The 13,546-nt window shown below is 40.0% G+C and overlaps 1 protein-coding gene across 1 annotated transcript; it reads right to left on the reverse strand.

Moving 5' to 3' along the window:
• Positions 1-654: 654 nt before the first annotated feature.
• SNRPF (small nuclear ribonucleoprotein polypeptide F) lies at positions 655-8,114 on the reverse strand. Its single transcript, XM_005898402.3, has 4 exons — positions 7,956-8,114; positions 5,932-6,057; positions 1,346-1,410; positions 655-782 (listed from the first exon to the last, which is right to left on the reverse strand). Exons 1-4 carry the CDS (start codon positions 7,956-7,958, stop codon positions 716-718), a joined length of 261 nt encoding a protein of 86 aa, XP_005898464.1. The 5' UTR covers positions 7,959-8,114; the 3' UTR covers positions 655-715.
• Between the last annotated feature and the right edge of the window lie 5,432 nt (positions 8,115-13,546).

Here is a 13,546-nt window from a genome sequence, read left to right on the forward strand (position 1 = left end):
TACGTTTTATCACCATGAGGTATACATTTTAACAATGTACAGCTCTAAAACACTGATTTTGAGGAGTTTAAAACTTAAAACCACTAGATTATGTGGTCTGAACATAACCAACCTTGAGACTGATTTCTAATTCACGTTAAGGTGTTCTGTTCAGAAAATTTAATTCTCTTAAGTGAACAAACCATATGCCTTTAGCCTACATTTGATTTCACAATTTCTGTTGTGTTCTATACTCAAAACTATTTTAATTTTCAGGTGGTGTTTCAATTTTAGCTGTAATGTATGTATCATTTAGCGTACGCTGATATAGTGTTAACATGTAATTTATTGACTACTGAGTAAAATAACACAATCTATATGAATTCTAAGAAAATATTTAACTTTATATATGTCAAAAGTGGCTCAAAAATAACTTTAAAAGGTCTCGGTTAATATACAATTTCAAGGGCTGAAATTCACTTTCACAAACATTTATAAAGCATATAAATACATTTCTCTCATAGGAAAAAAAAATACAGCACTGGGTTTACATGAAAACAAACTTGAATAAAGTTGGGTGGCTTTTAAAGTATTAGTTCTGTGAATAATCTTTGAACTGTTTCATCTGAATATGCAAGTAAGTATCTGAATATGAATAGCCGCTCACAGTCAAACTGAAAACCAAACAGATTTTTATTGTATACAAATATATATAAAAAATTCCCCCCCAAAGATGCTATTCTCTCATTTCCCCATCTTCTTCTTCTTCTTCAACACCCCTGATATAAAGGACATTATTACACCTGTAAACAGAAAGACACCATTTTGTTGTTTCAACAAGAACCCATGTAAGATCTGAATTATTACTATTACTAGATTTTTTTCATTACAAAAATATTAATGCTAAAGTTACAACACATCATTTCTCTTTTAAAAAAATTTACCTTTGGTTGTTATAGAGCACACGGTATTACTTTTATACAATGTGGTTGTAAAAATGACTAGAATTTAGAGGTGTGAAGCTAGTTCTAGAAAGTAAGTATAATACAAATACCTAACAGCAGACAGACCCACCCAAAAATCAAGTTCTTGCAACTAAAACCACTGAAAAAGGCACAGTTAAGAGCTACAAAGTTTAATAGCCACACTAGGAAAACCTTAAGAATGAACAGCTCCGAAGTATTTAAATCTGCTTTGACAAGTTTAACAATTTCAAGACTCTCGAAGTCTAGCTGTAGCATATTATTCTAAATTAATAGTAGTTAGAAAAAAACATAAGTCTGAGATTGAGGCACCAATAGTTCATTTAAACATGTATTTCTAATGCTCATCACCAACTCCTTATATATACTACTGACATTGTTACCTTATTAAAACTTCACCCAGATGTCCAGACAATGCTCCATCTATGTATTCTTCTGTGTTTGCAAGCTTTAAATAAGAAGAAAATGTATTATCATACCAGAGGAAAACAGTATTATATACCTAATACTGGTGAGAGAACTTATTAACCGAGACCTTTCTGTACCAATGATGTACATTTATCTACAATAATTAGATTAGCTTTCCAATACTACTGTAGTCCTTTTTGGTTTCATGTAAAACATTAAGTAAAGTTAACATTGATGGATGTGGAACTAATATATAATAAAGCTTGTTTCAACACAATTTTTAAAATCTCTCAGTAATGTATATTTCTTTCTATTAAACATTAACATGTTAGGAAGTCTCCAATTTATGAATAAGCTTGAATAATTCTGAAGAACTAGACAGTAACTTTTCTTGGACTAACAACATTGTATCAATCATACTGAGGATCCCGATGGGTATAAAAGCTATGATTAAAATGCCAAATACTCTTATATTATTCAACAACCAAACTAAAGAAATGAATAAGGATTTTTAAAAAATAATGTGCTAACAAACAGGAAAAAAAAAGTTCTTAAGAGGTTAAGTAATTAAGAGTGACCCTTATGGTTACTTTAGAGAACTCTATTATTTCTAACTTTACATCAAAATGTTTAGCTTTCCTTCTACATATAGTTAATAAACTTTACTTGTGAATTAAAATCACAATCAGTGCTACTGGGACTCAGAAAAGAAATGAACAGGAAAGGAAACAGGCAAATTTCCATCACTAACTAGGTAAGTGGGCAAAGGGAAAGAAAAACAGGGCTTAGAACGGATGTTAGATAAAGTAATTAAAACATGTTAATGAATTAATAATGCTACTGGATACTATTCCTTCTCCTAGACAACAAAAATAATCTCGTAGAGGATATGGTTTTGCCTGAAATTACTGCCGACAATTAGTTTTGTATGCAAAAGATCAACCAGCTTTTTTTTTTTGAAGTGATTATTTGCAGCAGTTGTTCACCAACATTTAACTGGTTTCTAAATTATACAATGATGCTTCAAAGGCCTTCTACGACATTTTTTTTTTTTTAGTTGAATTACAGCTGATTTACATTACTGGGCTAGTTTTGAGTGTACAGCAAGATGATTCAGTTACGTTTTTCAGATTCTTTTCCGTTATAGGTTACAAGATACAGGGTAGTTTTAGTTCCCTGTGCTACACATGAAATCCTTGTTTATCTATTTTACATATAGTAGTGTGTATCTGTTAATCCCAAATTCCCAATTTATCCCTCTCCATCCTTCCCTTTAGTAACCAAAGATGTTTTCCATGTCTCTGAGTCTGTTATGTAAACATGTTCATTTGTATCATTTTTTTAGATTCTACATTTTCCTCTTTAAGACTTAACCCTGGGGTGCATGTATTTTTTTGAATTAGTTTTCTCTGGATATATGCCCAGGAGTGGGAATACTGGATCATATGTTAACTCTATATTTTAGCTTTTTAAGGACCCTCCATACTATTCTCTATAGAAGATGTACCAATTTACATACTGACCAACAGTGTAGGAAGCTTCCCTTTTCTCTACACCCTCTCCAGCACTTATCATTTGTAGACTTTTAAATGATGGCCTTTCTGACCGGTGTGAGGTGATACCTCATTGTAGTTCTGATTTGCATTTCTCTAATAATTAGTGATGCTGAGTATCTTTTCATGTGCCTGTTAGCCATCTGTATGTTTTCTCTGGAGAAATGTCTAGGTCTTCTGCCCATTTTTTTTTTTTTTATATTGAGCTGTATGAGCTGTTTGTATATTATCATATTTTAATTAAATCCAAAAGTCTTACTATCACTTAAAAGGCGTTCCATGACTACCACTCCAACTTCTCTATCATACTTCCCTTATTAACTCTGCCCTGGCCTTCTTGCCAAGCCTTGAACAGAAAAAGCATGTTTCTGTTACATAGCCTTTGCAATTTGCTGTTCCCTCAAATTGGGATGCTCTTTCCCAAGAAAGGGCTTCCCTGACAGCTCAGTTGAGAAAGAATCCACCTGCAATGTAGGAGATCTCAGTTCGATTCCTGGATCGGGAAGATCTGCTGGAAAAAGAATAGGCTACCCACTACAGTATCTTGAGCTTCCCTTGTGGCTCAGCTGGTAAAGAATCCATCTGCAATGTGGGTAAACCTGGGTTCGATCCCTGGGTTGGGAAGATCCCTTGGAGAAGGGAAAGGCCACCCATTCCAGTATCTTGGCTAAGAGAATTCCATGGCCTATAGTCCATGGGGTCACAAAGAGTTGGACACGACCGAGTGATTTTCACTTTCACCAGATATTCTTCACTCACTCAGTCAATTCTGGTCTCTGCTTAAATTTACTTTCTCAGAGAGGCTTTCCCTGGCTATCCCTTCTAATACTGTACACTCTTTCACTCCATTCCATTTCTGCTTTCCTCTTCTTCAAAGCATCTACCATTACCTGATATCACACTATAAAACCATCTTCCATCACTAAAGCATAAACTTCTTGAGCACAGCAACTTTTGTTCACCGGTATATTCCGTGCCAGTGAACAAACTCAAAAAAGCATCACCAATGTGGTTAGTTACTCAGAGATACTAACTCTTGCTGGCTCATTAGAAAGCTACATTACTTCTAAAACCAAATATTTGGTGGGTTATTTTTTTTATTCCCTTCTTTTAATGAGATATCATTCTTATACCATAAAATTCGCTTCAAGTGTACAAGTTGGTGATGTTTAGTATATTCACAAACTTGTGTAATTAATCACCACTATGTCTAGAACATTTTTAGCACAATGGGTATAGTCTTCAAATTTTTCTATAGCCCTGGCAAACGATTACTGCTTAGATAATTTTCCAGGAACTCTGGGCACCTGAGCATGGTCTGTTCAGGTGGTAAACTCTAAAGTAAGGAAAATCTCAGCTTTGAGCCTATAAGTGCACCTATTAGTATTCACCTAAAAACATAACCAGTATAGAATACACGGAGTCATGATTGACCACCTATCTAGGTTCCCTTTAAAATTCATTCATCAGTCATTAATCAGTCACATAAATACCTGTGCTTCAGGAAAATATAACCTCAAATATTTTCTTCAAAAAAGTGGCTGAAAACTACTAGAATTAAGCAACAAAAATTTAAAAATGGCCAAAGGACATGAATAGGCATTTTCCGCAAGATATGTAAATAACCAGTAAGCACATAAATAGGTCTCAACATCACTAATCATTAAGGAGATGCAAATCAAAACAATGAGATACTACTTCACATTATTAGATGACTATTATTATAAAAACAGAAAACAAGTGTTGGTGATATTAAGAAATTGGATCCCTCATACATTGCTGGTGGAATGTAAAATGGTGCAGCTGCTATGGAAAACAGTCTGGCAGTTCCTCAAAAAATTAAAGAATCACTGTACCATCCAGCAATTCCACTTCTGGATATAAGACACAAAAAGACTGAAAGTAGAGACCCTTAACTGATTCATGTGCACCTATGTTCACTGCATTATTCACAAATAGTCAAAAGGTGGAAACAATTCAAATATTCAACAACAGAAGAATGAGTAAAATGAGGTATGTACAGTCAACCCTTGAACAATACAGGTTTGAACTGCATGGACAAGTTGATGCAGAACCACGATATGGAGAACCAACTATGGACTCCAAGCATCTGTGGAGTTCAGCACAGTAGGCAGGTCCTGGAACCAACGCCCCAAGGATACTAAGGGACTGCTACACACAACGGAACATTACTTCAACCATAAAAAGGGCTGAAATTCTGATACATGCTACAACATGGATGGACCCTGGAAACACCATGCTGAATGAACTAAGCCCAACACGAAAGGACAAATATTTTAAGATTCCACTCATATGAGGTACCTCGAATAAAGACAAAAAGAATAGTGTTTACCAGGAGGCAGAGGGAATGGCGAGTTCTTGTTTGATGGGCATAGAGTTTCACTTTGGGATGATGAAAAAGCTCTTGAAATGGATAATGGTGATGGATGCACAAAAGTGTGAATGTAGTTAATGCCACTGAGTTGCACACTTCAAAATGATTAAAATGGTAAATTTTACATTATACATTTTAAAATCACAATTAAACACAAAGTATAAAGCCTGGCTGAAACATTTACAGTAGCCAATTTAACAGACACATAGTCAGTTCATCACCGTCTGTTTTCTCCCTCAAGAATTGCTTTTATCAAATTACTTTGATGTTATACATTTAGCATTTATCAAAAGACTTCACTTGAAAAGTTTCTCTCAGAGCTAAGTGCTGCAAAAATTTGTGCTTTTTCTGTACACTCTAGTGTATTTGTCTTATGGCACTGTGAACCAAATGTCTGAGCTCTTCTTACTTGTAAACACTAGGAGTGAAATCTGTGCCCAATCTCACATGTAGTGATCACAGTTACAGCATCCTTCCTGGCCTTGACTTTATTCCTGAATTTTATGTTTGTCAGTTATACGAATTATATCTTTGTAAGTCACACTAAACCTCTGAGGAGTCAGGGGAAGAAAAATAAATACAACTTAATGATCTTTATAACTCTTCAGCTCACCTGCATGTTCATATAGCCATCTACAGACACCAGGTAGCCCTTGTACTCCATTCCCCATTTAAGCTTCACCATTACTGGCTTTCCTGTTAATCCGTTGAGGAAAGGTTTGGGGTTGAGGGGCAAACTCTGCATAAAGAACAACAAAAAAAAGAACCCAATTTGATTAATTCTCTTCTTTATTAAACCATCAATACTATATGGTGTCCAAATGAAGCAAACTCTTGATTTCCTTTCATTTTATTACATAATTTTCACTTCTGTTGAAGAGCTTCAGAGAAATTAAAATACCTAGTCAGCCAATTTCATCTTCAACCCATTAAAACTTACAGAAGTATTCACTGTCGACTTAAGAAACACTGAATACCTAATATACATCACTCACTGTCCCAAGGCCACAAAAAAACAAAGGTAAAGGAAAAAAAAAAAAAAAAAAAAAAAAAAGGAAAAGGAAAAAGAGCAGCTGATAGTCCCTGTTCTCATGAAGCCCACAGTGGGAGGGTCAAAACATACAAACAGACAATTATTTTGCAATGTAGTAAGAGGATATATGCTGCGTACAAGGATACCAAACAATCTCAGGTTAAAAACAAAGGGAGGATTGCCTGAAATAAGTAGTGCCTTTGTTTTAAAGGATGAGAGGTATTTCCAGAGGGAAAAGGGCAGATCTAGGCAGGCTGGGCTACCTATGTAAAAGGAGGGAATAGTGAATCAATAAGGTGATCTCTGGGACATAGGAGTTAGTTCTGTGTGAGGCCACAGGAGGAGGCAGGGGGCAGATCATGCTCCACAGCTTTTCACTTAGAATTCCAGGAGATAGGATTGGCTCTTCTTTGACTTGCAGGGTCTCCTACCTATAGGCAATCCCTAAACTTGTTTATTCAGCAAACCAATAGTATTCCCAGTCAATTCAGACTTTATTTCCTTTCCTCATCTGCTCACTCATCAGCTCAAAGAAGGAAAAGAACCAAGAAACCTGGCTACTGAACTCCTCTAGAATAAACATATCCGGAGTGATCTCAGGTGGGTCTCCAATTTTCACTCTTGTCTTTCTCCAACTTACCAGCCACAAGGCAAGTATTACTTTTATCTTATCTCTGCTTCAAATGCTTCAATGGCTTCCCAATGCACTTGGGAGTTGAATCCAGAATCCCTCATAAGGCCTAAGAAGTCTTGCCCGACCCTATTATCTCAGAACCTCTATCCTTGCAAGCGGCTGCAGTCTGCTCTCAATTCTTTCAACTGGTCAGGTTTTCCTCTCGGCCCTAGGGCCTGTGCTCCTGATCCCTGAGCTGGGCCTTCATACACTTCTTCCTGCTCTTTAAGGAGCTGTATTCTCATAACGCTTAGGTTTCAGGTTAAATCCCTCCTCCAAGAGATGCACACCGTAACCACTCTTCTAACGTACCATGGCAGGCCTTCACAGCACCCTGTTTGCGCCCTTCTCAGCACTTAACATTACTTGAAAGTACACATTTATCGTTATTTGATTAATGTCTTTCTCCCATACCGACTGAGTTAACCTAGAGCATGGTCCGCATCAATACTTTTCACCCTATATTCCAAGCACCTAGAACTTTACCTGGCCCAGGCCCTGGCAGGTAGCAGGCGCTCAGTAAACATTTGCTAAATGAACAAATTTACTTGAGAATACTCAAAGGCTGGGCTCAGTATTCCAAAGGGCTGTCGGGCCTCTCAACATCACTGGACGAAACAGGATTTTGGAGTGTGTAAAGTGGAACGTGAAAAGTCGCTTTATCTTTACCCCAACCCCGGGCCCCAGGCAGCAAGAACACCTCAGGCTCGGATTCAAACGAAGAGGAAGGAGGCAGGAGCACTCCTAGGGAGGGAAAGACAGGGCTTCGGAAGGAGGGCGCGCCTCAGACAACCAGGGCGGGGAGAAAGGGGCCGGCCACCGGGCCCGCGGCGCCTCACGCGGATGAATGGGAAACGCGCGAAACAACCACCAGGCCCGGCAAGTCTCCCTCTCTCTCACGCGCAACTCTGGTCGTTCTCTTTCTCCTTACCATCGCGACTGCTGCTGCGGTAGTGGGGAAATGCTGCAGGATACTCGCCGCCGACGCAACTCTCGTGCGACCCTCGGGACTGAAGTAACCACACAGGCCTTTAAGAGAAATGGCCGCCAAATAACAGCATGACCTTTCACCTCAGACTGCCGCTCTTCTGGCTTCTGTGATTGGGCTCAAAGAGATGCATGCTGATTGGAGGAAGTGGGTGGCCTGTCTCCGGGCAACCACAGGAGCCAACGGGTGCGTACCTTCCTGGTAGCGCGCGGCCATTGGAAAACGAGCTACTTCGCTCTGCCGGAAGAATGAGTACCTGCGACGCAGCATAGGCAGTGAGATGCTCGTCTTCCTCAAGGGTTTGTTGCGTACCCTGTAGAGGGATCGTGATTTCTCGCCAGCTTGGCTAGTGGGGGTTTCCTTAGTGGCTCAGACGGTAAAGAGCCTGCCTGCAGTGCGGGAGATCCTGGTTCCATCCCCGGTTTGGGAAGATCCTCTGCAGAAGGAAATGGCAACCCACTCCAGTATTCTTGCCTGGAAAATCCCATGGACGGAGCAGCCTGGCGGGCTACAGTCCATGGGGTCGCAAAGAGTCTGACACGACTGAGGGACTTCACGTTCTACTTTCTACTTCTAGCTATTGGGGGTTTCCTTAGTCCTTGTACACTTGGGAGAACGAGTTTGGGTCTCTGGAGTTAGAAGCAAGACTGGATAGACTTAAGGGAGCTGAAACTCACAGAAGATCAAGTACAGAATATATTTCAGATGAAGTCTAGAATATGGCGTGGTGGTCTTCCTGCCCATCTCTTTCTTCTGCCTTGTGGACAGAGGTCCGCAACGGTCTTTATACTGCATTTATATTTGAGGTGGAGGATATTCATGCTATCGCGGATTAATCCTTTTAATGTACAATGGAATTGTTGTGTCATATGGTAATTCTGTACTTGAATTTTTGTACCGGACTGCTTTCCACAATGCCTGCACCATTTTATGTCCCCACTAGCAATGTATGAGATTTCTAACTTCTCCACTATCTCACCAACACTTACCGTTAAAAAAAAAAATCATAGTTATCCCATGTGCTAAGTCACTTCGGTTGTGTCCAACTCTTGCGACCCCAAGGACAGTAGCCCTAGATTCTTTTATACATGGGATTTTCCAGGCAAGAATACTGGAGTGGGTTGCTGTTTTCCTTCTCCAATAGTTACCATAGTAATCCTAATCCTAATAAACCATCTCATTGTGGCTTTGATTTGCATTTCCCTAAAACAGTGGAAACAGTGTCAGACTTTATCTTTTTGGGCTCCAAAATCACTGCAGATGGTGACTGCAGCCATGAAATTAAAAGACACTTACTCCTTGGAAGAAAAGTTATGACCAACCTAGATAGCACATTGAAAAGCAGATACATTACTTTGCCAACAAAGGTGCGTTTAGTCAAGGCTGTGGTTTTTCCAGTGGTCATATATGGATGTGAGAGTTGGACTGTGAAGAAAGCTGAGCGCTGAATAATTGATGCTTTTGAACTGTGGTGTTGGAGAAGACTCTTGACTTGCAGACCCTTGGACTGCAAGGAGATCCAACCAGTCCATTCTGAAGGAGATCAGCCCTGGTTGTTCCTTGGAAGGAATGATGCTAAAGCTGAAACTCTAGTACTTTGGCTGCCTCATGCGAAGAGTTGACTCATTGGAAAAGACTCTGATTCTGGGAGGTATTGGGGGCAGGAGGAAAAGGGGATGACAGAGGATAAGATGGCTGGATGGCATCACCGACTCGATGGACGTGAGTTTGAGTGAACTCCGGGAGTTGGTGATGGACAGGGAGGCCTGGCATGCTGCGACTCATGGGGTCGCAAAGAGTCGGACACGACTGAGCGACTGAACTGAACTGAACTGAATGTCTAATGATGTTGAGCATCTTTTCATGTGCTTATTGGCTACTTGTATATTTTTGGATAAATGTCTGTTCAAGTTATAGGTTCCATTTCTGGAATCCTTGAATGAATTGTCTAATTTAAAATCAGACTAAGTTTTTTAAAATACAAGGAAAAGTCACTTAATTATTCTGGGTCTTGTTTTCTTCATTTATACAGTTTGGGACTAGATCACAGTTTTCAACCTCACTACTAGTGACATTTTTGGCCAAACAATTCTTGCTGTGGGGTTTGCCCTTTTATTGTAGAATGAATATATTGCAGCAGCATCCTCAGCCTCTACCAACTAGATGCCAGTTGCAACCCGTTCCCTCCAGGTTGTCACAACCAAAAATGTCTCCAGATATTACCCAGCATCCTCTGGATGGCACAGTTGTTCCGCATTGAAAACTTCTGGATTAGATCAATGGTTTACGAACACAGGCCACAGACTTGGCTCACTTTGCAGGTAGTATTAAGGCTTTGCAAACTTTTTTATTATTCAAAAATAAAACAACTAACAAATAGTACATTTAAAAATTCAGTCAGTTCAGTTGCTTAATTGTGTCTGACTCTTTGTGACCCCATGGTCTGCAGCGCACAAGGCTTCCCTATCCATCACCAACTCCTGGAGCTTACTCAAACTCTTGTCTGTTGAGATAGTGATGCCATCCAACCATCTCGTCCTCTGTCATCTCCTTCTCCTCCCTCCTTCAATCTTGCCCAGCATCAGGGTCTTTTCAAATGAGTCAGTTCTTCACATCAGGTGGCCAGAGTATTGGGGTTTCAGCTTCAACATCAGTCCTTCCAATGAATGTTCAGGACTGATTTCCTTTAGGATGGACTGGTTGGATCTCCTTGCAGTCCAAGGGACTCTCAAGAGTCTTCTCCAACACCACAGTTCAAAAGCATCAATTCTTTGGCGCTCAGCTTTCTTTATAGTCCAACTCTCACATCCATACATAATTACTGGAAAAACCATGGCCTTGACTAGATGGACCTTTGTTGACAAAGTAATGTCTGCTTTTTAATATGCTGTCTAGGTTGGTCATAGGTTTTCTTCCAAGGAGCAAGCGTCTTAATTTCATGGCTGCAGTCACCATCTGCAGTGAGTTTGGAGCCCCCCAAAATAAAGTCTGCCACTGTTTCCCCATCTTTTTGCCGTGAAGCGATGGGACCAGATGCCATGATCTTAGTTTTCTAAATGTTGAGTTTTAAGCCAACTTTTTCACTCTCCTCTTTCACTTTCATCAAGAGGCTTTTGAGTTCTTCACTTTCTGGCACAAGGGTGGTGTCATCTGCATATCTGAGGTTATTGATATTTCTCCCAGCTATCTTGATACCAGCTTGTGCTTCATCCAGCCTGGCATTTCACGTGATGTATTCTGCATATAAGTTAAATAAGCAGGGTGACAATATACAGCCTTGACGTATTCCTTTTCCGATTTGGAACTAGTCTGTTGTTCCATGTCAAGTTCTAGCTGTTGCTTTCTGACCTGCATACAGCTTTCTCAGGAGGCAGGTCAGATGGTCTGGTATTCCCATCTATTTAAGAATTTTCCACAGTTTGTTGTGATCCACATAGTCAAAGGCTTTGGCGTAGTCAATAAAGCAGAAGTAGATATTTTTTCTGGAACTCTCTTGCTTTTTCAATGATGCAACGGATGTTAGAGGATGATGTCATTTGCATATCTGAGGTCTTATATAGTCTCTATTAAATGTGCTGACCTTTTTTTTGCCACAGGACTGGAAAAGGTCAGTACCTTTAATAGAGACTGTATAAAACTGATGAAAACTTTATGCTCCTTTGCTTTTTATTAGAATGAAATCAACTAAAAATATAAATACTAGTTGATAATCATGGACCAGAAGCTCTACGGGCATTATTAGATGTATCTGGTTTATAAAAATGGACAAGCAAATTGTCAATAAATGATGTTTTTTAGTTTCACAAATTATAGATTCAATTTGGGGGAAAAGTAGAGAGTAAAACCCTTTAGAGGTGGTGCAGTTGTAAGGAATCAGTCTGCCAATGTAGGAGATGCAGAAGACATGGGTTCAACCCCTGGGTTGGGAAGATTGCTTGGAGAAGGCAATGGCAACCCACTCCAGTATTCTTGCCTGGAAAATACCATGGACAGAAGAGCCTAGCGGGTTACAGTCCATGGGGTCACAAAGAGTAGGATATGACTGAGCAACTGAGCATGTATATAGAGGTAAAAAGACTAGGAACCCCTCAACCAGATGACAGCTTCAAATATCAACTTTAAACACAGTTTGATTCCTTGCTGTACTTCCACAGGGTGCCGGTGGTGAATTTTGAGTAAAATTTCTAATCATACAGACACTTGGAAGTTTATCTGTACAAAAAGGGACTTCACTGTTCTCAAAACACAAACAAAACCAAACCATGTGGAACTTCTCCCACAGTCGCCTGTGCTGTACAGTCTCCCTCCCTCTCTTATTCCTCCAGAGTTTCCAGTGAATCAAACTTCTAAATTTTTTTTTTTTTTTTTGGCAGCATCCCCAATTGGGGCCCAGGGATTGAACCCTTCCCCTTGCATTTGAAGTGCAGAGTCTTTACTGGACTACCAGGGAAGTCCCTCAATTAAAAAAAATAAGTTTGTTATTTTACTTTTCATCTGTTACCCACCCTGTTGGATTCCAAGGTGGCTCAGGCGGTAAAGAATCTGCCTAGAGTGCAGGAGACTGGGTTTGATCCCTGGGTCAGGAAGATACCGTGGAGAGGGAAATGGCTACCCACTCCAGTATTCTTGCATGGAGAATACCATGGACAGAGGAGTCTGAGGGGCTATAGTTCATGGGGTTGCAAAGAAACGGACATGACTGAGCAACAAGCACTTCACTTCAAATTCCTTTGGTTCCAGGTAAACAAAAATACAGTGTTTCTGATAAATGTTGACAGAGTGTAGTGAGTCAAACAAGCGTGTCTGTTGGACCATCCTGTGGCTCTTTCTGGGTTGCTTGGTAATAAGCTTGCTGGGCTTGGTGGCTCCTGGCTCTCTCTCTCTCTACAAAGGTTCCAAGTGCTAAGTGTTCCAGCACTTGTAGGGAACAGCCCTGAGCAGCTGACAACCAAGCTCAAAGACCACTTTACTCTACATGCAAGGCTCTTCTGACAAGGAGGGGGCAGGCAAGTTTGCTCTTCTGGAGCACAATTCTTGAAGTGTTTGGCCATATCAAGCCCACAAATACCGGTCCATGGAATGCCAGTCAGGTCACTGACCCTTCTGCCTGCAGATTCCTTCCTTCACTGTTTGGCCCTAGTCCATCACTCAATCAGATGACACCCAAGGTAGAGCTTCACTTTGCCAGTATTGACTGAATGAATAAAACACGTGGAAGAAAATGATAACCGGACTCGCTGTGATCTAGATTATCTCACAGACATGCCGTAGATTAGAATTGTACATGAGGAAGGGAATAGAACCTTGAAACTGTAGTCTTAATGCTTATTCTCTTCTTCCCAATTGCGAGTTCCACTGCAGATGCTACTTTTGTTAAGCAAAAGGTATGGCTACTCTTTCTAGTCTTGATTTAGGTTGATGCTTTCAGAGAAGGGAAACCTTGCAATGGTGACCAGGTTTGTGGCCTTTTTTTTTCAGTTCCACCTATAATAAATTAGGGCTTTGCAGGTGGCACTACTGCTAAAGAATCTGTA

Source organism: Bos mutus, chromosome 5, assembly GCF_027580195.1.
Source record: "Bos mutus isolate GX-2022 chromosome 5, NWIPB_WYAK_1.1, whole genome shotgun sequence".
In the NCBI taxonomy this organism is placed as follows: domain Eukaryota; kingdom Metazoa; phylum Chordata; class Mammalia; order Artiodactyla; family Bovidae; genus Bos; species Bos mutus.

Excerpts from the sequence above, each read along its gene's own strand:
- SNRPF (XM_005898402.3), bottom strand. Across the intron at positions 1,411-5,931 it reads ATGGCTATATGAACATGCAG|CTTGCAAACACAGAAGAATA; the intron begins GTGAGCTGAAGA and ends TCTTATTTAAAG. Across the intron at positions 783-1,345 it reads CTGGGTGAAGTTTTAATAAG|GTGTAATAATGTCCTTTATA; the intron begins GTAACAATGTCA and ends TTCTGTTTACAG.